We start from the raw sequence: 27,490 nt of genomic DNA on the forward strand, positions 1-27,490 counted from the left end.
TGGAAATGAAGACACATGATAGACACAACATTCTTGTCATCACCTGGGAAGAAAGAATGGAGGGTTGGGAACTCAAGATAAGAATAGTCCTAGAAGGTCAAACTCAATGAACACTTGGGTGGGTATGTACCTTGAGAGACAATGATGAAGGTGTCTATAAATCATTGGTCTAACCAACATTGTAGCTCATGGTCTCGTGGAGAGATGGAGTTGTTAGTCAAGGCCTTGCACTGTGACAACGCTGGTTGATATGATGCTATACAGATGGGATTACCAATCCGAATCTTCTTATGAGAAATTCTTTAGATTGAGAACGACCAAGTACCATTGTAAATACCTCCCTAGTTAAGAGGGAATATTGAAGAAAAGTGTAACTAGGTTCGGTATTTGTCAAAGTAATTTTGATCTTTGTACTTGTCAAGAAAAAGGAATATTATTTTTGTAAATAATAAGAATGAGTTTCTTGCTCATTCCATAGGTCTAGGAAAGTCAAAGAGTCAAAGAGCTCTTCTTGAGCATTTATGTAATATATATGGGTCAACCAAATGTCTAAGAACAACCCTCCAAGACCAGCGCAATCATCTTGAAGACAGGTAAGCAAAACAATGAAAAGCATAGTCACGTCGACTAGCAAACAAATTAAAGAGGAGTCATGTCGGTTCACAAAATAAGACACACCGGTTCATTGGGAAATGTCGGCTTGATATGGAGACACAACACCTATAAATAGGCAACTAAAGTCTCTGCAAAAGGACAGAAAAATACATCACATTTTCTCTTTGAAGAAGCTTAGATGGGTGCAAGTCTGTAACTTCGCATACTTTGAAGGAACACTCTCTCGAATGAGTACAATATTGATATCATCTTGGACTCACCTGAAATCTCGCAAATAAGTCTCAGTCTCCTCCTCATTACAAGCCTCAGTGCATTGCTGATGCAGTCCACTCCTCAGTGGAAAGAGATGATAAGAATTTTCGGTGAAATGATAAGTGAAGTCACAAGTATACACCCTCGGCAAGAAGGATCTTTGTCTCGACTTACATACATCATAGACACAGTCACTATCTCGATGATCACAGTCACACAGTCTTGATGTATTCGTAAGGAAGAGGATCGATGTGATCTCTGTTGTAATGCAACAACCATGAAGCTCATAGCTATGATGAGTCTCTCAGTGGAAGTACATGAATATGCTCAGTGATGTTGCAACAGTAATGTATGTCTCCATAGTGCAGTGAAGATGGCGATTTCAGCAGTATGAAGAAGAGGATTGGTGGCTTGGTCTTGGAGTGGCTCAGTTAGTCAAGGGTGATGGTCTTGTTGTTCGTCAATTGGAATCTCTATAAGAAGAATTTTATGCAGGTTTTCATGTCCAAGAGGGAGAGGTTTTGGCCCTGGCAGAATGCCAACTTATTCTGTTCTTGTCTCTTTGTTATGGTAGCTATTTAATGATTAAAAGAAGACACACTAATGTTAACAAGCTAAGCAGTAATAGTTATCATGTAAAGCAGAATCTCATTAACCCCGTGCCCTAGATTCTTCAACACATGGGAGGGCGTCCCATGTATGCAGATTGAAGAAGGCCTTATGCAGACTTAAGTAGGCACCTTGCACATGGTACTTGGTGGTTACCTACTTGGATTGGGATTCACCAAGAGTGAGGCGGACTCCAACTTGTACTATGTACTTGTTGATGGTGAGTCGCTTATCTTAGTACTGTATGTTGGTGATCCCTTTCTGACAAGATTAGAGAAGCTCATAAGGATGTGCAAGGAGGGTCTTGCTTTGGAGTTCGAGATGAAGGATATTGGATTGATGCACTACTTTTTGGGATTAGAGGCATGGCAACAACCAAGAGAGATTTTCCTAGGGAAGGGAAAGTATGCAATTGAGATTTTGAGGAGATTCAAGATGGAGGATTGCAAGTCGATGTCTACACCTATGATCACCAACTTGAGGAAGCTAAGTGCTTATGAGGGTAAGTTGGTGGATCCCACCTTATATAGACAGTTAATCAAGTCCTTAATGTATCTAGTTGACATTAGGCTGGATATTTGTTTTGTTGTGAACTCACTCATCTAGTTATGGTGGAGCTGAGGGGGTTCACCGAGTGGCAGTGAAACATGTGCTTAGGTATCTTCATGGTATAGTGGAATATGGATTGAGGTGTATCAGAGTTTGTGGAGTGGAGTTTCAAGGCTACACAGATTCAGACTAGGCAGGGAGTGTAGTGGACAGGAAGAATACTTTTCTTTGTTGTTTCAACTTGGGATTAGCTATGATCTCATGATATAGCAGAAAGCAACACTCAGTGATGCTTAGCTCAGCAGAGGCCGAGTACATGGTTGTGAGTTTGGTGAGTTGTGAGGCCATATGGCTTTGCAAGATGCTCTCAGGGTTGTTTGGCCTTGAGATGGGGCCCACAGTGATTCACTATGATATTTAAAGTTGCATCAAGCTTTTGGAGAATCCAGTGTTTCATGACAAGTCCATGCACATAGAGATTAGATACCACTTCATCAGAGATAGGGTCTAGAGAGGTGTTGTGAGATTGTAGTACATTTCCTCAGGGAAGTAGGTAGCAGATATTCTCACCATGCCCCTAGTGAAGGGGAAGTTTTTGTTCTACAAGGACAAGCTGGGGGAGGTGGAGAATCCCTTCCTTGCTAGGAGGGATTGTTGATTATTGTAGCCTCAAAAGGTCTTCTACATTGGCTTGGTGTCTTAGCATGTACAATATTTTTTTATTGCCTCTTTAGGTGCTTGCTTGGAGGAGATTAACTTATGAAAAGTACAATAATTAATTTAATTAATCATTGTGGACTATTAGGCCGAAGTTGTAAGAATAAATAATAAAATTATTTAAGTGACTTTGATATAATCTCAACCATTGATCTCAAGTGAGGCTTAGGATTTAATCCTAGCCATTGATCATTTAGGAGATTAGGGTTAGGGATTTTGGCTTAATAAAATTATAAGATAAGCCTAAGGGAGAGGTGAAGACACATTATTATTGAGGAAACTATTTTCGCAAGAGTGAGAGGCTCAATTAGATTGAAGGGAAGTTAGAAGAATTGCAACAGGGAATTGTGGGAAATAATTTCAAGGAAGCCAAAGCTAGGAGAGGGAGAGGCCAAGTCAGCTAAAGAAGAGGGCTAAATTATTGGAGGAGAGTTGAAAATTGAAATATCCAGAGGTCAAATTTCTCAAGTGCGAAATGATCATATGAGGGAAAAGAGAGGCCGAATAATTGGTGAGGGAAGCTAAATTTTCCTATGGTCGAGTTTCTTCAATAGTGTTGATTGCCAAGGGTGGATTTCCTTGAGGTAGATTTTTCCCAATGGGGCCGAATTTTGGGTCCCCAATAATTGTATTTTTTCTATGTATTCTTGTGGGTCTAAGCCCAAATTTTCCTAAGAAATTTAATATGAAGGAAGATTGTGTTGGGCACAAATTTGTTGTAGTCTGATTGATTTCCCTATTTTACTTCTGCTACATTTTATATCTGAGTTAATATACCAATGTGTTTGTTTTATCAACAAATTTAGAAAATATTTGAGATAAATATTCTTTTGGGCTTTTAATAATTTTTTTGAAGTAAAATAAATTATATCTAATATAGAAGAATTAACAATCCCACGTAGAAGTGGGTTCGAAAAAAAAGGAAGTGGAGGCACTTCCTGATGCAGATGAGATGACAACGTAGGAGGAGGGGGTTATGCGGTTTGAGTCTGGTTAGAGAAGTCATCTCCTCTTACCCTCTAGGCCTTAAAACTGTCAACATCTCTGTGGAGGACTGCCCTCCCCAAGTATGGATTTGGTTCCCCCACTTACTCATTTTGATTCACTCTTTCCCATCGCTTTGTTGCCTCCTTCAATGGTCCCCACTCATCCTCCTCTACCCCTCGCTTTCCCGGGCCTCTTTCCCCCCTTAATCCCTCCTTTACCTCCTCTTTTCCTATACACTCCCTTGATTTTCTCCTAGGCCCTTAGTTAAAATCCTCTGCTCCTCCCTCCTCATGACACTATATCCAATTATCCTGCTCTACTCTTTAGGTCTCCCCCGATCCTAATTCTCCAAAATTTCCTATTATAAATGAAGGAGGAGGCTTAGGGTATTTTGAGGATAGAGACTCAAGAGTCAAAACCGATCCTCAGAGGCAACAAATCCTTCTTCTCGATAACCAAAAAGGGAAAATTCTGAAATTTAGTTTAGAAAACAAAAGTCAATCATCGGGGATCTTAGAGAAAATGCCCCTCGCAAGTATCAGTATGAATTTTTTTTCCTTGAATTACAGGGGTTTTGCCCAGCCCCTCAAAAAATTTGGCCATTAAATCTTAATCGAAGTCTACTCTCCGCAAATTATGCTCTTTCAAGAGTCGATGTTAGAAGGAGAAAAAGTTGTGGCACAATTGTGTAAAGTCCTCCCCAACTGGTGTTTCATATCAATTGAAGCCTCCAGAAGGTTAGGAGGACATTTCTCAAGATGGAAAGAATGTTGTTTTCATTGCATATATGCTTGGTCAATCTATTTGGGGTCGGCTCTTGAACTCTGTTCCTCTAATTTTGACTTCCACTTCACTGTGCTAAACATATATGGGCCATCCTTAGACAAAAAAATATTTTGGTAATCCACTCTCCATAATCCAAATTTTGAAGACAGGAAATTGATTGTCAGCAGGGATCTAAATTTTTTCTTAGGTGTCTCTAAGATCTAGGGACCCTTTACTTACCCAGATCCCTTATCAAACTTCATGATAGATCAGTTACAGAATGCATGCCTATCTGATATTCTCACCCCAAAGTTGCCCCCTACTTAGAACAACGACAAATCTAGGTAGATTCATATTGCAAAAAGATTAGATAGATTTCTCATTTAGGATGATTTATTTGATTAAAGAATTTGTCTAAGGCAATAGTTTTTGGTGGGGGGGGGGGGGTTGGACCATGAGCCATTTTTCTTGGAGATTGATCTCGCTATCTATAAGTCTCCCTCCCCCTTTGAACTGAACTCTCACTAGCTTGAAGACCCCTCCCTCTTGGAAGATCTTAAACAAGCTTGGTGCCCCTTCAATCCTAATCTAAGGGAGTCCACCCTAATTCAATTTCATCAAAACTTAAAAGGTAGCTAAAAAAGTCATCATCAATTGGAGGTGAAAAAGGAGGCAAATAATAGGACTGTTATGGATATAGGACAAATCAAACTTTTTATACAACCATAATGATCTTGATTCCCTCCCTGATGATAGTAAATTTTTAATCAAATATCTTGAAAATAAAAGGAAAAGTATCCTTATAGATAAATAGAAGTAATGGAGGCTTAAAAGCAGAGTGCTCTAGCTTCTAGCTAAGGACGAGAACATAAAACATTTCCATAGAATTGCCAATCATCTAAAAGCCATCAACGCTATCTAGGATATTGATAGAGCAAATGGTTCCAGAGCCACTTCCTTTGAAGACATTGCAACTTAGGGAAGCAATTATTTTAAGGAATTTTTCATCAAGATCAGAGAACAACCATTGGTAAGATTTGAAGAGTGGCAAGCCTATTCCCCATTTTTATCGATTAGGAAGGAAATGAGGTCCTAATGGAAGAAGTCTCCAAACCAAAACTAGAAAAGATTTTACATAATTTCCAAAAGAGGAAAAGAAGAGGCCCTGATTGCCTTCCCATAGAATTTTACTAGTACTTTCCTTTTATCTATGACTATCTTCTAAGAGTAGTGAAATTCTCCAAAACATATGGGAAATTTTTGGCTCCATTCAACTCCACGTTCATAACCCTCATTTCCAAAGTTGACCCTCTGACATCCTTTGTTTTGTTCAAGTTGATCTCCCTCTACAATGCCGTCTACAAATCGTCACGAAAATAATTGCCCTTTGTTTAATGCCCATCCCTTTTTATCATATCTCTTTAGAACAATTTGGGTTCTTGGAGGGCTATCAAATTCATGAGGCTATGGTACTAGCACACGAAGTTTGCCACACCATTCACACAAAAGGACTAAAGGCTATAATATATAAAGTGAATATTTCGAAGACTTTGATTAGGTTAATTGGCTTTACCTCATACTTCTTATGCTTCATTTGGGATTTTGCCCCTCTTTGTTTCGTAGGTCCTCAGCTGTATAAATTCTTCCTCTCTTGCATTGTTGATCAATGGAGTTGCCCCCTCTTTTTTCAATCCAGAAAGAGGACTTAGACAGGGATGCCCTCTATCCCCCCTCCTCTTCCTCCTAGTCACAAAAGGCCTCAGTGATTTTCTCTCTGATGCCAAGCACAAGAATATCTTCCAAGGTATATCTATCAATCAATTCTACAATATACCTTATCTCTTTTTTTTGGTCACGTTTTAATTTTTTATGACTGCAACATGGATCACCTTCATTCTTTAAAAGACATTTTGGATACACTCACTTCAACCACTAGAATGGTTATCAACCACAATAAATCATTTGTATATGGAAATGGTTTAAATGAGGTAGATATATCAGGTATTGAAGACATTCTATCCACCCACACACATCAAATGGGTGGAGTTTTAAAATATCTGGGGTTTTTCCTCAAACCAAACAACTACCTCAAAGCTCATTGATAATGGCTCCTAGCTAAAATTGAAAAAAGAATCTAGGGATGGTGCAATAGATGGCTCTCCCATGTGGGGAGATTGGTCCTCAGTAATTCTATTATAGAAGCCATTACCAGTCTATTATACTTCCCTCTCTTGGATCTCCAAAGGCATCTTGCACAAAATTAAGCATTTTTCCCTGTGCTTGCTCTAATAGCGTGGACCTGGTATTAAATCCAAAAGCCTTGGGTGGATGGGGGCTAAAAAACCTTCACTGGTTCTCAAAGGCACTTGTAGCTAAAAGTGTATGGAACCTCATCCAAGGATTAGGACTCTGGTCCCTAGTTATGTTCCAAAAATACATTTGTTGTAATGTCCCCAAGGGATTAATTGGACCAAGGGATGAAGTAGCCTATCGATCTCCATAGGCTATAGGCCTCGATAAAGGGGAAAACCCCAAAAGACCCAATGTTTGGGCAAGCTTGGGGCAGTTGGGGCAAACAAGCCCAAAGTTGGGGTTTGATGTGAACCTCACTCAATTAATTAAGGAGAAAAATCCCCTCAAGGAAATCTATAAATACAAGAGGGTTGGATTAATTTGAGCATCACTTGGATTAGATCATTTATCTTTGTTTTGTTTAGTGTGAGGCTCTGAGGATTTTAAGACCCCATTTATCTTTTGACTAGTTTTGGTTGAGGTAATCCCTCCCTACCTAGTCACCTTTCTTCTTGTTCTAGCATAGGTTATTGGAAGCAGCTTTGGCTTGAGGAAATTAGCAAATTGTGGGATCAAATTATCTAAAATCAGTCCCTTTCTAAGGCAAAATTATGTATCTAGTTGGACAAGACAAGCAAAATTCTTCTGAGGCTATGCAAGTTGGTTTTGAGACATAAAAGAGATGAATTTCCTAGAGCTCTTGTTCAGTCTCTAGTCTTTGGTCTTTGGTCTATGGGATGACCTTTCTTATCCACCCTTGAGATTGGCGTCGAAAACTTTTGTGGCACAACAGATCGTCTTGGGTAGCAACGCACACCTTGGTGAAAGGATATTCACGTGGCTCAAGATTGGGCAATTTGGATTATCTTGATTGCGCTAAATGTATAGCGAAGGCCACACCAAAACACCATTGTAATTGTGATGTGTTATTTAACAACGTACACAGATGGGATAGTGGGTGTCAGGCCAGGGTAACTCCAGAATGAGCGGAAGAAAAACTGATATATAATTTCATTAGAGAACTATTGATTATATACAAAAAGGAGACGGAACAGTTCATCTTCTTGATGACTGTTCACGTTCCAGTTCACCCATCCGTTGAGGATTAGGTGTCAACATTCCCCCCCTTAATCTAAAGGGATGTTGGTGAGTCCAAGCATCGTTCTGAATCTTTCAAGCTTTTCTCCTCCTAGCGCTTTGGTGAAGATGTCTGCAATTTGCTCGTTTGTGGAACAATGACGGAGATGGATTGTTTTGGCCTCAACATGATGTCGGATTAGATGATATTTGGTATTGATGTGCTTAGTACAATCATGGAACTTTGGGTTCTTGACCAACTTTATTGCAGAGGTGTTATCAATCATGAGTGGAGTTGATTGTATTTGTTTTACCTGCAAATCTTCAAGAATTTTCCTGAGCCACACAATTTCTTTCGTTGCTTCAGCTGCTGCCACGTATTCTGCTTCTGTTGTGGAATCTGCTGGTATTGATTGTTTGCGTGATCTCCAGGAGACAGCTCCTGATCCAAGACTCATAGCATATCCTGAAGTAGATACCCCAGTTTCTTTGTCTCCATCGAAGTCTGAATCAGAGTATCCAATCAAGTTGAAGTCGTCCACCTGTGTATACTTGATTCCAAGGTCTTGAGTTCCCTTCAAGTACCTTAGAACTCTTTTTGCAGCAGACCAATGTCCCTCACAAGGCTTTTGCATAAACCTGGAGAGGATTCCAACAGCAAATGAAATGTCTGGTCTGGTAGTAGTGAGGTAGATGAGACTTCCTACAAGCTGTCTATACTTTGTTGCATCCTCAAATTCCTTTCCTTCAATAGATGTGAGTTTCAAGTTTTGTTCCATTGGAGTAGAAAGAGGATTGCACTCTATCATGCCAAATCTGTTTAACAAATCTCCAATGTATTTCTTTTGAGAAAGAAATATGGATTTTGGATGTTGGGTTACTTCAATGCCAAGATAGTAATGAACATAGCCCAAATCAGTCATTTCAAAACTTTTTCCTAATTCTTTCTTTATGGATGCAATATAGCTTTCATTGTTCCCTGTCATTAAAAGATCATCTACATATACCACAAGATATACAACTGTTTTGCCAACTTTCTTGACAAATAAAGTTGCATCATCAAGATCAAAATGTTTGAAGTTGAGTTTCAGAAGATGCTCAGTTAGTTTTTCATACCAGGCTCGTGGTGCTTGTTTGAGGCCATACAAGGACTTCACAAGTTTGCATACTTTGTGTTCATGTCCTTTCACAACAAATCCTTCAGGCCGGGACATAAAAACATTCTCTTTTAGATCTCCATTCAAGAATGCAGTTTTTACATCCATTTGATGGACTTTCCAACCGTTCTGAGCAGCTAGTGCAAAGAGTGTCTGGATGGTGGCCCATTTTGCTGTGGGGGCAAAAGTTTCCTCATAATCGACCCCTTCCTTCTGTGCAAAACCTTTTGCCACAAGCCTAGATTTGTGCTTGTCAAGTGAGCCATCAGCTTTGTACTTGTTCTTGTAGACCCACTTGCAGCCAATTGGTTTGGTTCCAAATGGAGGATCAACCAGCTTCCAAGTGCCATTCTTTATGAGGGCATCATACTCCTTCTGCATCGCTTCATTCATCATGAGAAGCAGCTTCTTTGAAGGAAGTTGGTTCAAAATCTGTAGACAAGTTCAATTCACAATCATAAGTAACATCCATATCAACAGGTGAATTAGAGTTATCTACATCACCTCCATCTTGTCGGTTTGTATTTCTGGTTCCTGTTTTTCCAATTTCATCAGGATGAACACTTTCAAGTGTCTTTGTCAGCCACTTTGGGGGACCTTTCTGAGATGGTCCAGGCTGCTCTGTTGATTGAGTTGGGACTGAATCAAGATTGAGTCTCCCAATTCTATCAATTACATCACTTAAAGGATCATCCGGTGTTGGAGTTTCATGCACGGGAGATTGTTCTTCAGAAGAAGATTCCACATGTTGATCTAGTATAGGAATCCCCCCTTCAAGATGTGGAATCTGATTATCAAACTCTTGAAATGATTTTGTTTTTGTGAATCTATCCAAGCGATCAAGTTGCCGCTCAACAACACTGTCAGATTTGGATGATTCAAGAAAAATGACATCTCTAGATACAACAAACTTTTTATTTACTTCATCATAGAGACGGTATGCTTTAGAGGTGTTTGAATACCCCAGGAAGATACACTTACGACTTCTAGCACCAAGTTTGTTTCTATGTACCTTTGGTATTAAAGCATAACAGGTGGAACCAAAGATCCTGAGATGTTTTACCGAAGGAACATGTCCATACCACAATTCATAAGGAGTCTTGTTTCTTATAGCACTAGATGGGCATCTATTCTTTATATATGCAGCACATAGAACAACATCAGCCCAAAACATTATCTTTACATTTTTGAAGAAAAGCATGGATCGTACCATATTCAAGATTGTTCTGTTCATTCTTTCAGCTACACCATTCTGTTGAGGATTATAAGGCACAGTTGTTTGATGTTTAATCCCATGTTGGCGAAGATAGTGTTCAAATTCATTTGATGTATATTCTTTTCCATTATCAGTGCGAATAGACCCAATATGAGATTGTGCATCATTTTCAATCCATTTATGAAAATTCTTGAATGTTTGAAAAGCATCAGATTTGTTCTTCAATAAATAAACCCAACACATTCTGGTGTAATCATCAATAAATGTCATGATATATTTATTTCCATTTGCAGAAGGAACAGGCATTGGACCACATAAATCTGAATGAATGAGTTCAAGCTTCCTATGTGCTCTTGAATGTGAATCATGAAAAGACTGTTTACTATGCTTTCCTAGAATGCAAGCATCACATTGCTTATGTTTTCTAGGAATTGTAGGCAAACCAGCAACACCATTTTTCTTTAATAAGCGGAGACTGTCATAGTTTAAATGTCCAAATCTAGCATGCCATAATAAATTTGATGGAAGTGTACCTTCTTCATGATGAGAAATATATGAGAAATGTTGTGCATGAGCAGAAGTTCCTTGCAGTTTAAGAAGTCTTTCTTCTTCTATACCCCTCATGACAAGTGAGTGGTCAGATGCCTTTCTTACCTCAAGCTTGCCATCAAACATATGAATGGAGTGACCTTGCTGGCGGATGTGGACCAGGGACAGCAAGTTTCTCTTGAGCTGTGGGAGATATAGAACATGGTCCAGAAGAAAGTCTGGAAGACCAGGCAGTTTAAGCCTGATTGTGCCAAGCCCTGATGGCTTGATTTTTGACTGATCTGCAAAGTATACTGCTCCATCAACATTGTCAGTGAAATCTTCAAAAAAATATTTCCTATGAGTCATATGACAGGTTGCTCCTGAATCAAGTAACCAGTCATTTTTCGAAGAAGCAAGTGAAGCATTAAACAAATCTTCATTTACTCCAATGTTACATTGTGCCTCAATATAGTGAGCGGATTCAGGTGCTTTACCTTTGTCTGTGTCATCAGTTTTACCTTTCTGCTGGTTTCTTCTCTGCTCAATTTTGTCCCATGGTAGCTTGCATGTAGAAGCATCATGTGATCCATTTCGTTTGCAGCGAATGCAATGCAGATCTGCTTTTTCTGCTTGAGAATGTCTGCCCCCCCTGCCTCTGAAATATCTTCCTCTTCCTCTTCGTCCACCTCTTCCTCTTGTAGAATCTTGAGCAGGATGCTTTTCTTTATGAGCAAGGCAAACAGTCTCTTCAGAAGATTCAGGGACTGTTTTCTTTCCAAAGGCTTTCTCTCTTTCAGCAAACTTTTTCACAAGAGACTCAAAGGTTATGTCTTTAAGATTTCCATTTGCTTGTAAAGACTCAAGATAATTGGAGTAGGTAGGATAGAGTGCTTTGAGAAAGGCAATAAGAGAGATATCCAGCTCAACCTTAGTGGATTTAATATCATGCATTATAGACTTTATTTCAGATGCAAGAGCAAGGGGATCATTATTTTTCAGTTCAAGAGTGAAGAGTTTAATCATGAGCTGAACAACTTCAAGTGCAGAATGTGAATCATAGAGTTCTTTCAGCTTTTGTAAAGCTTCAAAAGGCAGTGGAATAGGATGAAATATGACGACTTACTTCTTCATTTACAGATGCTACGATCAATGCATAGGCTTTGCTGTTCTTGTTTTCCCAAATGACAAGTTCTTTATCTGATGTAGGCTGCACAGGGTCTTTGTCTTCTTCTCCGACACACACTCCTTTCCACAACTCATTGTAGATGAGGGTGTGTTTTACCATCCGAGACCATTCAGAATAGTTCTCCTTGCCAGTGAGAACTATTCCTACCATAGAAATGATTGAATGCATTCTGTAAAAAAATACTTTTGCTAAAAAAACTTCTGCTGATAAGAAATTTCTGCTGATAAAAAAAAAACTTCTATTGATGTACAGTGAAATTGTACTAAAAAAGGGCAAATACTTTACTGTTTCTTCAAAGCCCTCCAATGATCCTCACCATATTACATATGTATAAACTACGCATTCAAAACTCAAACGCTGGTTAATGTAACCACAGTGCACACATATATACAGCGTTAGTGCACATATAAAGCACCGCCACAGCAACAGCGTTAACTCAGCACCGCTATCTCAGATAAAAGGAACACCGCATATAAAGTGATCATAAAAAATTTCAATGTATTGTAAATACACCAGCATGCAATCAACGCACATACAATCTCAGTTGTAACGTATATAAATTCAACGCACAACAACATGGACCATCATATACCATTCAAGGCAGCAGAATCTATTACTGTAAACGCACTTGTTTTTCTACAAGTCCGAAAGGACTTCTCCACAGAACCGAATCACCACAGGACCAAAATCTGAAAGAGATCCTCGCAACACCTAATCACCACATGATCAAATTTTTGAGGAAGACTATTGCACATCCAAGCCTTGCTACTGATCCAAGACAATACAGCCACAGGTTCGAAGCAGATTCGAGACTTTTCAATAGTTTGAAAATTAACTAGGTCATAAGTCCAAAACTTTTCCACAGGTGACAGGTCTGAGACTCCAACAAATGACAAATCTGAACAAATTCTTTACAGGTGAAAGGTCTGAGATTTTAACAGAAGAAAGGATCGAGTCAAACCAAATACATTGACCTTGGCAAACCACAAAAGGCTTACGGGGCTTATATCTCGGGGTTTCCTCGTCAGAACGTCTCAGCAGGCCGTCCTATTGTCCAGATGGATACATTAACGCAATCCCTCGCTTCCTTGAATGTACATTCAAGATCATCTGCACAAGCGCTTCACGCTCGGGAACCTGTTCAACGGCTTCCTGATGCTTTGTCTTCAAGAATCCCACATGCAAATGCAAAAAGTCCTGTACGACGGGCTGTTGTTGTGACGCGTGATTCTGCAGCGGGTGGATATGCGGCAGCTCTTTTGCAATTTGCACAGGCAAATAACATGTTAGAGGTGATTAATGGGGATATGGAAAGACTTTCTCATTTGTTGAAGAACCAGGAACTCTACGATTTTCTCATCAATCCTATTACTGAAAATGGGAAGAAGAAGAGCATTCTCAAGTCTATTGCAGATGATGCTAAGTTTCAAAACTATACTCTGAATTTCCTGAATCTTCTTATCAGTAAGCAAGAGATTGGCATAGTAAAGAATATCTTGAAAGAATTTGAATCATTATACAATGAACTGACATGGACGCGGAGACTCTATGCTATTCAAAACCTACGAGTGTGAAGACCAGTACCGAGGCGCAGAGCGATTGTATGTGTAACGTTTGAATAGCTCAGTGCTTATGGACGCTAAAACGGTAAGATACGTTCATAAAAACAATGCACAGTCTCTGGCGTTCATGTTAGTCAGAGAGCGCAGAGAATCATCATTGAGACGCAGGACAGAGGCGCAGACAATCAATGATGCGCAGAGAATCAATGACACTCAGGGCAGAGCAACGCTCAGGACAGAGGCATTATTAGAGGAGTTACAAGGAATCTGGGACCTGCGCTCTGATACCATGTCAGGCCAGGGTAACTCCAGAATGAGCGGAAGAAAAACTGATATATAATTTCATTAGAGAACTATTGATTATATACAAAAAGGAGACGGAACAGTTCATCTTCTTGATGACTGTTCACGTTCCAGTTCACCCATCCGTTGAGGATTAGGTGTCAACAGTGGGCTTCATGGAAAAGTCTGGTGTTATTCAATAGTAACAAGTCTTGTCTTAGTTTTACGTAACAACAAAAGAAATAAGAATTTTGTGATTGTCAAGGGTTCCTGTGATCGAAATAGTTGAAGGTTAGCCGTCATTCATTTTCTTGAATTCATACTGGTGACGAGTTAGGATCGCGTCATTTAGTGGTAGAATGTCAAGGGAGTTCGGAACAAAGCAAGATCACAACAAAAATGGAATTCACTACAACGACATTCCGAGGCACAGTTTGGGCACTGTGGCCAACCTAATCTGAGGTATCTCTACAAATAGTGTTTCTAAAGGGGGTGAGGCCAATCCACAGAGCTCAACTGAGATTACAATCCCAGAACTGCTAGTTATTCTCAGAGCGATATTAGTTAATATATTAATTTAGTATAATGGCATAGGGAACTGGAACATTGAATTACTAAATTTGAACTCTAGTGGATTTTGTTTCTAGACAATTAGCCTCATCTTATTGTGTTGTTGAGGCAATCATATTGTTATTGGAAATGTTTATCGTTGTTGAACATCCTTATGCTATTCAATGATGTCCATTGTAAATGTACTTTAGTCATTTGATTTGTTTGATTGATTGAAGAAACCCTAGCTAAAGTGTAACCCTAAGGGAAAAATCATCCCAGGACATTACAGTGGTATCAGAGCAAAGCATCCTGCCAGCTTGTGAGCATTTGAGCCCTGTATGTTTCCAGCAAATACAAGCATCGTTACTGTGAGGAAGAGGAAACACCATTGTTCAACGATGGGAGATAGAATAGAGCAAGGAGAACAGGACCTTGGTATCTTACTAAATGCCATACTCCAGGGGCAACAACAAATGTTTGGCATATTAATGCAAGGACAACAACTGATTGAGGGGCAACAAGAAATAGCCTATCTATTAGCTCAAGGACAACAACAGTTCGCTTAGTTAATGGATCAACTCATAAGAAACCCAAACGTTGCTAGCAACAACAGAACCACCACTGAAGGTAGCGGTAACCATAACCTTGGTCCTACTGTGTGCACTAACACCAGGGTAGCTAGTGGAGGGAGCCTCAGACCCTTACTCCCTCAATTTTTAAACCAACAACAGACAACGACCCAAGAAGCAATAGAGCAAAATAGACTCTTTGATGAATACTTTCGGGAGTATGCAACACTAGAAGAGAACACTCGAGCAACCCTAACTTTCCAGGAATACAGCAACATCAGATATCAGAATAGACCCAGGGAACAACAAAATCCGGATTTGATGCGCAAGGTAGGAAAGTTGCCCATCCCCTCTTTTTGATGGGTCATTAAAATGCTTAGCAAGGGCCTGGGTGCAAAAGTTGGACACCTATTTGCGACTTAATCAAATGCAAGAAACAAATGCTATTCAATTTGCCATGCTACACCTAGAAAGAGGAGCACATGATTGGTGGTATCATGGACTGGTTACATTGGGACATGCAAACATCACTTCTTAGTAGACCTTATTCAGAGGTTGATAGAAAGATTTGATTAGAACAACCTGGATATACACTTGATAGAGTTGGCACAACTCACGCAAACTAGATCGCATGAGGAGTATATCGCAGAATTTGAATGGATTGCAGTCATGGTCACAAACATTGCCGAAGAAAGGTTGATCATGCTCTTCACAAAAGGATTAGCTGAACCCCTATAGGGTTGGGTTAAGGTTTTCAACCTCGCAACCCTATAGGATGCCATCAAGAAGACTCGAGATATGGGAGGTGCAACACCAAAAGTGAAGGCTCCACCCATGCCACCAATCCTTCCAAAAGACAAGGGCAAGAAGATATCTCTGGACAACGAAACTAAGAAGGATCGGTTAGATGAAGAGACTCGAAACGAGCTTAGAAGAAAGAAGCTTTGTTTCACTTGCAAAGAGCCATGGGAACCAAGTCACCAATGTTTGGGAAAAGGTAAGATTCACTACATTGAAGTATTACCCGATAGCGACAATGAGAGTGATACAACACAACCACCAAGCAAGGAGCTTAGCATCTATGAAGAAGCACCACCCCTAAAAGTAGTGAGGAAGCCGCTTCTGAGAATTGGAGGTACTGTTGCCACTCTCTTAGGAGTTCCTAAATATCACACATTCAAAATCAAGGGCAACATGTCATAACATTGATAGATAGTGGAGAATGTTAGAAACATACAATTTTATCGATGCAGTCGTAGTGGTAAGGAGAGGCATCACTGTCCCAGAATTTGAGGGCTTCAAAGTAAGGGCAGTTGATGGGTATGATATGACATGCACCCAGGTAGTTCCATAATTGAGCGTCACTCTTGGTAAGTATACGCTTACTGATGATTTTTATGTGATAGAATTGGCATATACTAATATGGTGTTGGGAGTTTAGTGGTTGTACTCACTAGGAAGAATTGTGATGAACTACCAAATGATGGAAATGGAATTCCAAGACCCAAAGGGCAACAAGGTAGTTCTAAAGGCATGACCAATGGTGCCCCCCGCATTGTCATAGCCCAGCAAAGGGAGGTCATACCCAAATAAGGAGAAGCCAGTCACGTGTCATCTTGTAGAACTATATGTAACAACTTACAATCTAATGAGGTAAGGCATGTGGAACACGACACAATATTGAGAGATTGGAGAGCCCATCTGTTAGTAGAGTACTCCAAGAATAAATTTTCTTTTGAAATATTGAATGGACTCATTGATGATGACAAGTTCAATGTGGAAAGCGAAATTATCTTCTACAAAGATGAGATATATTTTGTCCCCGAATCTATTGTCAAGGAGAAGCCCGTTAGAGCTACACATAGCAAACCAGCTGAAGTCACAATAAAGTCCTGCCCTCAAGACAAGGATTGCATAGACAATGAGAATCTAATTACAGCAACAAGGGAAGAAAGGAACACAAGACAAACTGGCATCTCATATGTTGACTGGCCTGTTGTTGAACAATTGGGGTCAAAACAAATTGCGACATCTTTACTAGCCATGATTCTAAACCTAAGGAAGTCTGTTATCTACAAAGTTTATCTTGGTGTGAAGCATAGTCTATATGCTAGCAAAATTGAGGATACAATGCAGAATTCAGCGGGTTCACTATCGACAGGATTCTCACCTGCAAATAAGTCTTTGCATCAGATTTCAGATAGATCACTCCTTGATGCTATAAGGAACATACATGGTCTACCCATATCTTGTACTGTGCAAATGTATGAGGTTGAAAATAATGGCAACTATTTATATTCTGGATCACTGTTCCTTATTTTTTTTGCATGGTGGACCACTTTGGGAGATGGTTTGACAGAAACCTCATGGAAATTATGTTGGAAGATTTTCTTGGAAAATGGTGAAGCAAGGTGGAAGTCTAACTGAAGACATAATGGGTCGTTTGACTACTACATAACAAAGAGAAAGATGTAGCCTACACATTGTTGAAATCTCTGATAGAAAAAATGATTGGATTGTATATGCGTTTCGAACCAACCAATGTGGTTCATCATCAGGACAAAAAGATGAAGAGAAGCACATGCGGTTCTCTTCATATTTTCTTCCTGATGATGAACTGCATTGGTTGGTTCAAAACGCATCGGCAAACAATATTTTTTTGTGATGGATCTGGAATACAAATATCTTAATAATTCTACTCACAAAAGCCTCCATTCATATAATTTGAAGCATATAAGGATCACCACTTTCAAGTACCTAATGAAGATTTGGGCGCATGCAGTAGAATGCAACCTCTAATGAATGAAATGACATCTCATATTGTTGGTATGTTTGGAATGGTACCTGTGAATTTTGAAGGCAATATTTCATGTTCAAGGGTTGAGAAAAAATTGCAGCACCCGGAATTGTCATTGCTTGGGGACGACCAATGTTGGGAAGCGGGGATTGTAATGCCCCCGATGGATTAATTGGCCCAAGGGATGAAGTAGCTTATCAATCCACATAGGCAATAGTCCTCGATAAAGGGGAAAACCCCAAAATACCCAATGTTTGGGCAAGTTTGGGGCAACTTGGGCAAAAAAGCCCAAAGTTGGGGTTTGATGTGAACCTCACTCAATTAATTAAGGAGAAAAATCCCCTCAAGGAAATCTATAAATACAAGAGGTTTGTATTCATTTGAGCCATCACTTGGATCGGATTATTTATCTCTGAGGGTTTTAAGACCCCATTTCTCTTTTGACTAGTTTCAGTGGAGGTGATCCCATAGTCACCTTTCTTCTTGTTCTGGCACAGGTTATTGGAAGCAACTTTGGCTTGAGGAAATTAGCAAATCATGGGATCAAATAATCTGAAATCAGTCCCTTTCTTAGGCAGAATTTCGTATCCAGTTGGGCGAGACAACTAAAATTCTCTCGAGGCTATGCGAGTTGGTTCTGAGGCATAACAGAGACAAATTTCCTGGAGCTCTTGTTTGGTCTGTGGTCTTTGGTATATGGGGCGACCTTTCTTATCCTCTTTGGAGATTGACCTCAAAAACTTTTGTGGGACAGTGGATTGTCCTCGGTATCAACGCGCATCTTGTTGAAAGGATATTCATGTGGCTCAAGATTAGGTAATCTGGATTATCTTGATTGTGCTAAATGTATATCGAAGGTCACCCCAAAGTACCATTGTAATTGTGACGTGTTATTCAACAACGTACGCAGACTAGATAGCAGACTTTAGGGCAAAGTTTGGTGTTATTAAATAGCAGCGAGTCTTGTCTCAGTTTTACGTAACAACAAAAGAAATAAGAGTTATGTGATTGTTGAGGGTTCTTGTGATCGAAACAACGGAAGGGTAGTTAGTGATTTTCTTGAATTCGTACTGATGACGAGTTAGGATCACATCGTTTAGTGGCACGGGGTCAAAGGAGTTTGGAACAAAGCGAGATCACAACAAAAGGGGAATTTGTTGTAAGGACGTTTCGAGGCACAGTTTGGACACTGTGGCCAACCTAATATGAGGTATCTCTGCAGATAGAGTTTCTAAAGGGGGTGAGGCCAGTCCGTAGGGCCCAACTGAGATTACAATCCTAGAACTGCTAGTTATTCTCAAAGAGATATTAGTTAATATATTAATTTAGTGTAATAGCACAGGGAACTGGAACATTGAATTTGAACTCTGGTGGATTTTGTTTTTGGATAGTTAGCCTCATCTTATAATGTTGTTGAGGAAATCATATTGTTATTGGAAATGTTTATCGTTGTTGAACATCGTTATGTTATTCGGTGATGTCCAGCGTTAATGTACTGCAGTCATTTGATCTGTTTGAATGATTTTAGAAATCCTATCTAAATCAGTAACCCTAAGGGAAAAATCATCCCAGGACATTACATTCACCCTTCATCAACTATAGAATAGATCAAATAGCCGGCAAAGTCTTCAGAAATGGCTTAGTACTTTGGAAGGCTATTATCCATGCCTTTCCCCTAATTTGAGGACTTAGATGGAAGGTTGGGAGCAATTCAAACATCCTTCTTGGCAGAGATCTGTGGATTGGGAGGTATCAAATCCAGGGCTGCAAGGGAGCTCCCACCCCCCTCACACCCACTCCTAAAGCACGCTTTGAACGAAAGCACTAAGGGAGCATGCTCTCGAATCACTCCCATTTGGGAGCGATTTTCAGGAGCGCGCTCCCACAAAAAAATCGCTCCCTAGAAGATTTATTTTCTTTTCTTTGCAAAAAAAATCATTCTGTTGTTCAACACCCTTGTAAAAGTATGCGACAAAGCTAGTGAGAAGGAAAAGGGTTGGAACAACAAATTTTACATGCTCCCATTGTAAAACAACCTACACTAGTTCATATACTTCAGTAAGAAAACATCTCTACAAGATTATGCCATGTGATGAAAATAAGATTATGAGTCAAAACTTGTGATCAAGTGCTAGCAAAAAATAGGAATAGATACAAAGTAATACCCAGCTGCAATACAATTCCCTCATACAAACCGAGGGTTGCTTTCTAGGGCAAAAAACCCTAAATTAACATAACTTCTACCATTAGATCTTCCGACTAATGAATGGTCCAGATTGACTACAAAATTACAATATTTTACAAGGCAATTTTCTCAAAAAATTCCTTTCGGGGGCAAGTCCCCTTCCCACATCCCCCCCATCAAGTACTAGAATCCAAACGCGGCTGAAACAAGACCTCTGAATCAGCAAGATAATCAGGCTCCGCACCCAACATGATGAAAATCGAGATGCTATAACTTGTGTACCTGTGGTTGATGAAGATTATAACTACTAGATGATTGATGTTATATAGTTTAATCCATGTTTTTATGTTGTTTATAACTAATTCATCATTCTAAATGCTTTTGTTGACATATATGCATCAAAATATATAAAAATATATATTATATAAAAAACTCTCCCAAAATCTCTCCCGACCCGGAAGCTTCTGAAAATTGTCACTCCCTGCTCCCGCTTCCAAGCAGCCTTGTACATACTCTCTGATCATCTTATGCAAACGTTAAATTATGATGGCTTTTACTTCAACCAAATCTCTGTGGGGATCCCTGGTATCGGGCAGCAACAATGGCTATCAGCCGAAGAATTAAATCTGGAAGCAGAGCTCGCTCTGGAATGGCAGGAATGTATGAGATCTCTGAGGCACTCACATATTTTCGCCCGGCGATGACACTCTTATTTGGTCTCCCAGTCCACATGGATCATATTCCCCTAAATGGGGGTATCTTTGCCTCACTCAAAGAGCTGGTCCTCCAGAGACCCCCTGGTGGGGGAAAAGACTCTGGAAGCTCAGCAGCCCTCCCAAATCTAAACTCCTGATGTGGCTGCTTATTCCCAACAATGCTCCTACATGGGATATCCTTCAAAAGCGGTCTTTCTCTAGTCTGGGTTATTGTCATCGTTGTCTCTCAGCCTCTGAATCTATATCCCACTAATTTATTTTCTGTCCCTTCACTCAGATGGTATGGAAAGAAATCAGAAATCTAGGGGGACCCTCATATTGTTAGCAGGGCACAAATGTAGAAGATTGTTTGCGGATTTGGCTCTCCACCACACACAAACCTCAGCATGAAGCTCTTCCCTTAGTGGTTGGCTTGGGGTTTTTGGCTTGATAGAAATCAAGCCTTGTTTGAAAATCAAGGTCCATCTTACCTCAAAATTCCTCTGCATAGCCTGGTGCTGCAGAAATCTCTGATTGTAAAACAGATCTCTAATCCCGGTTCTCCTCAGGAAGTTGAAATCGAAAAGGATATACCCTGGGCATATTTTGATGGGGCTGCACAATTGGACCCTCCTATGGGAGGGTTTGGAGGGGTACTTTATTTGGATCACTCACACTGTTTCACTTTGACTGCAAATATTGGACTGGCTACTAATAACTATGCTGAGCTCTTTGCCGTCTACCTTCTCATAAAGCTAGCCATTCCCCAAATGATCCACTGCACATTTATGGGGATTCTCAAGTGGTCATAAATTGGATAAGGATCTTCCAGATTGAGAAATTAGTCACTTCTGTCACTTTGTCAAAAGATTATTCAAAAACTTCCCTTTTTATCTCAGCCCACTTTTGATCACATCTACAGGTCAAGAAACATGCATGCTGACTCACTCTCACTCTCCAGAGCTGGTCTGGACTTGGACAAAGGAAGATGGAAAATCTCTGAAGAGAAGGAAGGCCAGTTCACAGAATTTCTTCTTGACCCTTGGTGATAAATAACATGTTTTTGATCATTTTTCAGCTCTCTTATATGATAACTGCCACGCTTATATAATGTAGTATGAAGCTTTTGAAGAAGCACATAGTACTCTATCAGTCTGTCATTCTTTTTGGACAATTTATTGGTCAGTTTAGAGACAGTTTGACCGATATAGAACTGGTTATTATGTACGATCTGAAGCTGATCTGTTTTCTCTGGAAAACGATAGAACTTTTGGAGCAGAAATGCTCACTTTTGTGAAGGCATGAAGAAACAGGAACGACCACAGGCATATATAAATGTAAATTTTGTTTTAAAGTAAATAATTTTTTTGGATATTTCACCTTCAAAAAGAAAAGGTAATATATTCCCAAATATACCTCAGATGACATACTTATGCTGAGAGGGCCAGGGATCAATACCTGTGTTGTTCTGTACGATAGATTTTTGCTTGAGAATGAGGATTGCTGATCACCCTGTTGTTCTGCTAGATGGATGAATGATGAGGCTAGGTTACATTGTACCTTGGTGACTCAACACCTGTATTGTTCTGTAAGATAGAATTTTGCTTGAGAATGAGAACTGCTGATCACCTTGTTGTTATGCTAGATGGATGAATGATGAGGGCTAGGTTACAATGTATTACCTGGGTGACTCCACCTAGATTACTTTTATAGTTACAGGATGAGAAGTTTTGTATGTTTTCATTAACTGATCAATGGCAACAACAGATGGAGTAAAGGAGAGCAATCAGCGGCCTTAAGCACGGCAACTGACTCAACTTTGCAGGTATTTTATTGTTATTTATATGTATATTGCAATTAGATCCATGGCTTCTGCTTTAGAATCAATCTCCCCGTAAAAGCAATGCAGTATAAGCACTAGATGTGATTGAGACTCCTGTTTCATAGTTATACCAGTTTACTAGTGTCACTAGAGCCTATACTTCAATTTTTGTAAAGGAGTACGTGGTTTCTCTGAGGACCACCTGTTGACATTTAACTGCCATTGCAACAATTCTGCTATGAAACTAACCATGAGCAATACCTTTTTCAGGAGCTTGTTGACTGGAACCAAAAATACAAGGAAAAATTTGGGTTCATCTTTCTGATCTGTGCCTCTGGAAGAAGCACTCCTGAAATACTAGATGCTTTAAAGGTCCGATTCTAATTTTGAGTATGTTTGGTAAAGTAATTTATATTTGTATATAGCTTGTGGTCCTTCCTTTCATTGTCTGCTTGTCAATTTCTGAATCGTATCACAATGAGAATTATAATGAGGTTTAGCATTTTATGATGTCTATAGACTTTCTTGCTTATCTTTGAATGAATTCAATCTGACACTCAGGGTGGGTGCAATATGATCCAGCGTCTGAACATCTTGCTTAATAGCACTAAAGTGCAGATGTGGGAATGCTTTTGTGTTTAATGAAATATGTTGCTTCCTTTTATCTATTAGTGTTGTGCTTATTTTCAGTCTATCAGTTGGAAAAAGCAATGAAGTTTGACTCAGCCAAGATTCACAAGTCTTCGCTAGACCAAGCACTTGCCTCATATTTGGCCACGAAGTCAACACTCGCCAAGAGTATTGCTTACCAAACACGCCAGACTCACCAAGACTTGCCTCATAATTGACCAAGATTCATCCTTACTCACTAAGACTCGCCCTTACTATATTTTGAGTTTTTTGTATTTGCTGTCTCTGTGCCAAGTCTTGCCCGAGTTGCCAAGTTTTGTTGAGTCCCAGGCCAGCCAAGTCTTTGCTAAGTCTGAGTGTGACAACTTTGAAAAAAAGAGTAATTCTTCTCCATATTTTGTATTTAAAGAAGTTGAATCAGTTGAGTTGTCCTGTTTCTAAATTTGAAGTTGAGAGAGTGTTTGAAAAATGATCATATTTTTTCATTATGATTGTACATGACATTTTTTTGGTTGGGGTAGTAGCGTCACTGCATCAGGATATTTGCTTGAAATATGGTACAGATATCAGCATTTCTGACATGGCTAGTATGGTACAGATATCCACATTTCAGATATGGCACTAGAAGTCTAGAACTGTGTAGAAGATATGTCATTATGGTAAGCGTTGGTGACAACCGAATCATCACAAAGACTTGAAAGATATAATAAAGTTCCATCTGTTTATTATCCTAAAAACTTACAATCAGGCTCCTAGGAAAAATTCAGTTAGTGTTGCAAAGGTGAAACCTTCTGTCATACCCCAGTTTTGACCCTCAGAAGGTCTTGGATCAGATTATCTATAAATTGGAAATGCATGGTTAGCATGATGATTGCCAAGCCATTTGACTTCAAATAAATGACCCCCTAGTGTAAATGTTGTAAATATGTTTTGTATGGATTCCTAGTGGGGAGCTCAAGGCCAAGGCCCAACTAGAGAATTGCTGGACATATAGATGTTGTAAATGTACTTTATATGGGCTGTGTGGTAGAGATACCATGATGCACAATATGTCATCTAAAAAGACAATGCTGGAATATATTATATAATGGTCCAAAATTGCTGTTGGGACCACAAGGGGACTATGAGCCCACAACAATGAAGTGTGACTCAGCCAAGGCTAGTGATTCTTCAGAAGTCTCAGCTGGGCTGAGTACTTGCCTTACTTGCCTCATACTTGGCCATGAACTCAGCATTCACCAAGAGTTGCCCTTGCCAAACTCGACACTTGCCACTTGCTAGTCTCACCCTTACCATATTTTGAGTTTTTTGTATTTACCTAGTCTTTCCTGAGTCATCGAATCTGTCGTCTCAGGCCAACTGAGTCTTGCTGAGTCCAAGTGTGACAACTTTGGTCCACAAGAAGGAAAGATGAAAGTGGGTCTATGGAAAAGAAATCCTTTATTCCTAGGTGTCGGCTGAAGAACTCACATCCTTGCCATCATATGCCTTAAATGAAGCTAACCATCACCTTTGACTTAGAAAGCCAAAAGCATGAATACCTGAAGTGGTTGGTAACGGAAAGTCAACCTCATGTAAATAAAGGGTACATCAAAAGAAAAAATAAAATCATTTTAAGGAATGTAAAAGTCTCTCATTCCTTCCTCCTGATTCCTACCTCATGGTGTTACATTCATTCTCTATTTTATGCTGCATTCTCATATGGTATTTTTTCCAACCCAGATCTATGGTTACCCGAACTGATGGAAAGACATGGACTGGTATGCCTCACCTTCCTTCCCTATCTTTGACGGTATTAGTTGTTTTGGTCTAAACTGAATGGTTGAGGAAGATAGGGGTTGCTATCTTTTGCTTAATCCCTCACTACCTTTAGTTGCTATCTATTGCTTAATCCCTCACTACCTTGAGTTTTCCTTACTTGATTCGGAAGAACAATTTGAGATTTATTCCTCATTTACCTGTCATATATAATTAGATAGCTGAATTAAAGTTGTCAAATGAAGAAATTTGCACTCTGTATTGGCCAAGGTAATTGGATGTTTTTTCCTCGCACTGTTTACCTCATTTCCAAGAGCCATCTTCTACCAAAGCATGTCTTCTCCTCTTCAGTCTGTCTCAGCCTGGCTGTTGTCACCAACCGGATTGGGGGTCTCTCTTCACCAATAATCACCATCATTGAGTGGGACTGGGATTCCCTCTGGTCAAGTTGTGAACGCGACAATGGCACCAAATGTTAATAACGGTAAATGAATCCATCCGATGTGTGAGTTTGGAATGACAATAAGACAGGTAATCAAGAAATCATGTCGGCAGACCATAAATAAATAAGAGAGAAGAAAAACAATCACCACGTCATTCATAGGAACACAGGAATTGTCAGGGATCTCTTTTTTAACTGAGTCTATATACACAAATATGTGCACCTAATCAACGGAGATAGTGGTGTCACGGTGTGATACACAATAAATAGCGGGAATGCTTTACACATGATAAATCAATTGAAGATGGGGGAATGTGACACTATTAGTTTGTAGGTTGAATCTCCAAATTTATTTTCATGGCATGGTTCTTGTCTTCGTAACAGGGAAAATAACCTAACGAATAGAGAGATGATAGATGAAATATTTCCTTTACAGTTTGCAATATCTGATTGATATAGTTTCTACAACTTCAGGCATCATTAAGAACTTCCAGAATTTGATTTGTGGAAAGTTGGAAACATGTTTTTTCTTGTAGAGATCAGAATTTATCTTTCTCCAATGTCTGTCAATTAGTGCATATTTTGAATAAGAAATTAGTTTATGACAGTCGAGTGTGTCCATGTGTGATTTGTCTTATAGAAACGCTTTGGAAATAGACCTATAGTCGAGCTTGAAATTGCAGCAGGGGAACAACAGAAGATAACTGAGCTGCGGCTCGCCAAACTCTTTGCTGAGAAAGGAAGCAGCACTACTCAAACAGTCACTGCATTCAGCAATATTCCACCTCAGCAGTCAACAGGTAAGTTTCCCTATTTGAAGGGGCTTGAAGGATTTGTAGGTGTTGTATAGACTAGATAAACAAATTTCTTTCTTTATTAGAAGTTGATATTTTTCCTTAGTATTCCTTTCCACCCATTGATATGCTCAGCTTCTATACATGACAGGTTCTATGGTTGCAGGTCGCCGATTGAACCACATTGGGGCACATTTAATTAGTGGCTCTGAAGGGAGTGTGGAACACCGTCCTATACTGACTTCATCCCGGACACGTCCTCCAATCACAACCCATGTTCTTGATGTTTCTCATGGCAAGCCTGGGGTAGGAATTGAAGTCTCGCTAGAATCATGGAATGGGCCTTCAGTACCCCCTGACATGTTTCTCAGCTCTAGAGATACTGTTGGTTGGACCTTAGTAGGATCTTCCATCACGGATAATGATGGGCGCTGTGGTCCACTAATGCCCGTAGTGGATCATGTCCCTGCTGCTATGTACAGGATAACCTTCAATACGGGTAAGTACTACACAAAAATGGGTGCTGCTACGGCAGGAAGTGAGACGAAAAGTGGATTTTACCCATTTGTCTCCATAGTCTTTGAAATCAAGTCCTTTCAAACATTAGAGCATTTCCATGTTCCTGTCTTGTTGTCTCCCTTCTCATTCACAACCTACAGGGGAAGCTAGCAGTGTTCGTAATTGGCTACAGTGTATTTGTGACCTGCAAACCTGATGTCAACTGTGACATCACTCAACTTGTTATGTCTCTGGCTCATCTCAAGTCTTAAGATGCATTTCTATTTTTCTAATTATGCTATTGAACATTCCTGGCAAGTTGCCTCAAGATTGTGTGAAGGTGCATCCATGGGTAGACGCAAGCTCTCACCCACATAGTTCTACGTACAAACTGTTTCTCACACACGCATATAAACACATACAAGCAATAATCAATGTCCTGAAAAATGAAAAAGATCCGATTGGCAACATGATTATTGTGGTTTGAATATTTCACACGACTCATTTTTAATTTCTATAAATAATATTTCAAATGCTTGGATGACAAAATGCAAGTTCTTGTTGTACTCAATGTTTATTGGGTATTCTGAATGTAGGAGCTGCTTTGTAAAAAGGTTTATTGATAAAAACCATTGTCAAGAATATATTGTTAGAGATTTCAATCTTTATCCGACTGTCTAATAGAAAAACTTTTCTAATTTATCAGTTCCATATACGATGGGTGGAAGTAATATTGCTGTTCAGGGAAAAAAAAATACTCTCTAAATATAAAAATATTAAATTCATATTTAGAATAGATTAAAATAAGCCTTAGGAAAGAAATGACAGCCTTTTTATAATTTAATTGAAAGAAGTAAAGTTAAAATAAAGTAGGATATTGTTAATGTGCAAATGATCATGATGTTGATACCTCTAGAGTTGGTTCAACAACTCTTTAAGGAATCTCATGAA

General features: G+C 39.5%; 2 protein-coding genes across 4 annotated transcripts in view; both read left to right on the forward strand.

The window, feature by feature from the left end:
- Positions 1-27,029, forward strand: part of TTL (transthyretin-like protein) — a 43,147-nt gene extending 16,118 nt beyond the window's left edge. For 2 of the 3 annotated variants that reach the window (XM_089395221.1, XM_089395222.1), the window contains exons 4-7: positions 22,363-22,420; positions 22,688-22,789; positions 25,888-26,047; positions 26,193-27,029. In XM_089395221.1, the coding sequence (XP_089251347.1) occupies positions 22,363-22,420; positions 22,688-22,789; positions 25,888-26,047; positions 26,193-26,710 (838 nt within the window). In that variant the 3' untranslated portion in view covers positions 26,711-27,029. The remainder of the gene's footprint in view (positions 1-22,362; positions 22,421-22,687; positions 22,790-25,887; positions 26,048-26,192) is intronic. The other variant, XM_089395223.1, reaches the window with a different exon arrangement.
- On the forward strand, positions 12,991-13,709 carry LOC149205913 (ATP synthase delta chain, chloroplastic-like). Its single transcript, XM_089395224.1, has one exon. It carries the CDS (start codon positions 13,012-13,014, stop codon positions 13,525-13,527), a length of 516 nt encoding a protein of 171 aa, XP_089251350.1. The 5' UTR covers positions 12,991-13,011; the 3' UTR covers positions 13,528-13,709.
- Positions 27,030-27,490: the final 461 nt, after the last annotated feature.

Source organism: Pinus tabuliformis, chromosome 1_2, assembly GCF_031772625.1.
Source record: "Pinus tabuliformis cultivar Carrire ecotype Pingquan chromosome 1_2, CPIR1, whole genome shotgun sequence".
NCBI lineage: Eukaryota > Viridiplantae > Streptophyta > Pinopsida > Pinales > Pinaceae > Pinus > Pinus tabuliformis.

Coding starts and splice junctions, on each gene's coding strand:
- LOC149205913 (XM_089395224.1), top strand. CDS start 13,012: ATGGATACATTAACGCAATCCCTCGCTTCCTTGAATGTACATTCAAGA.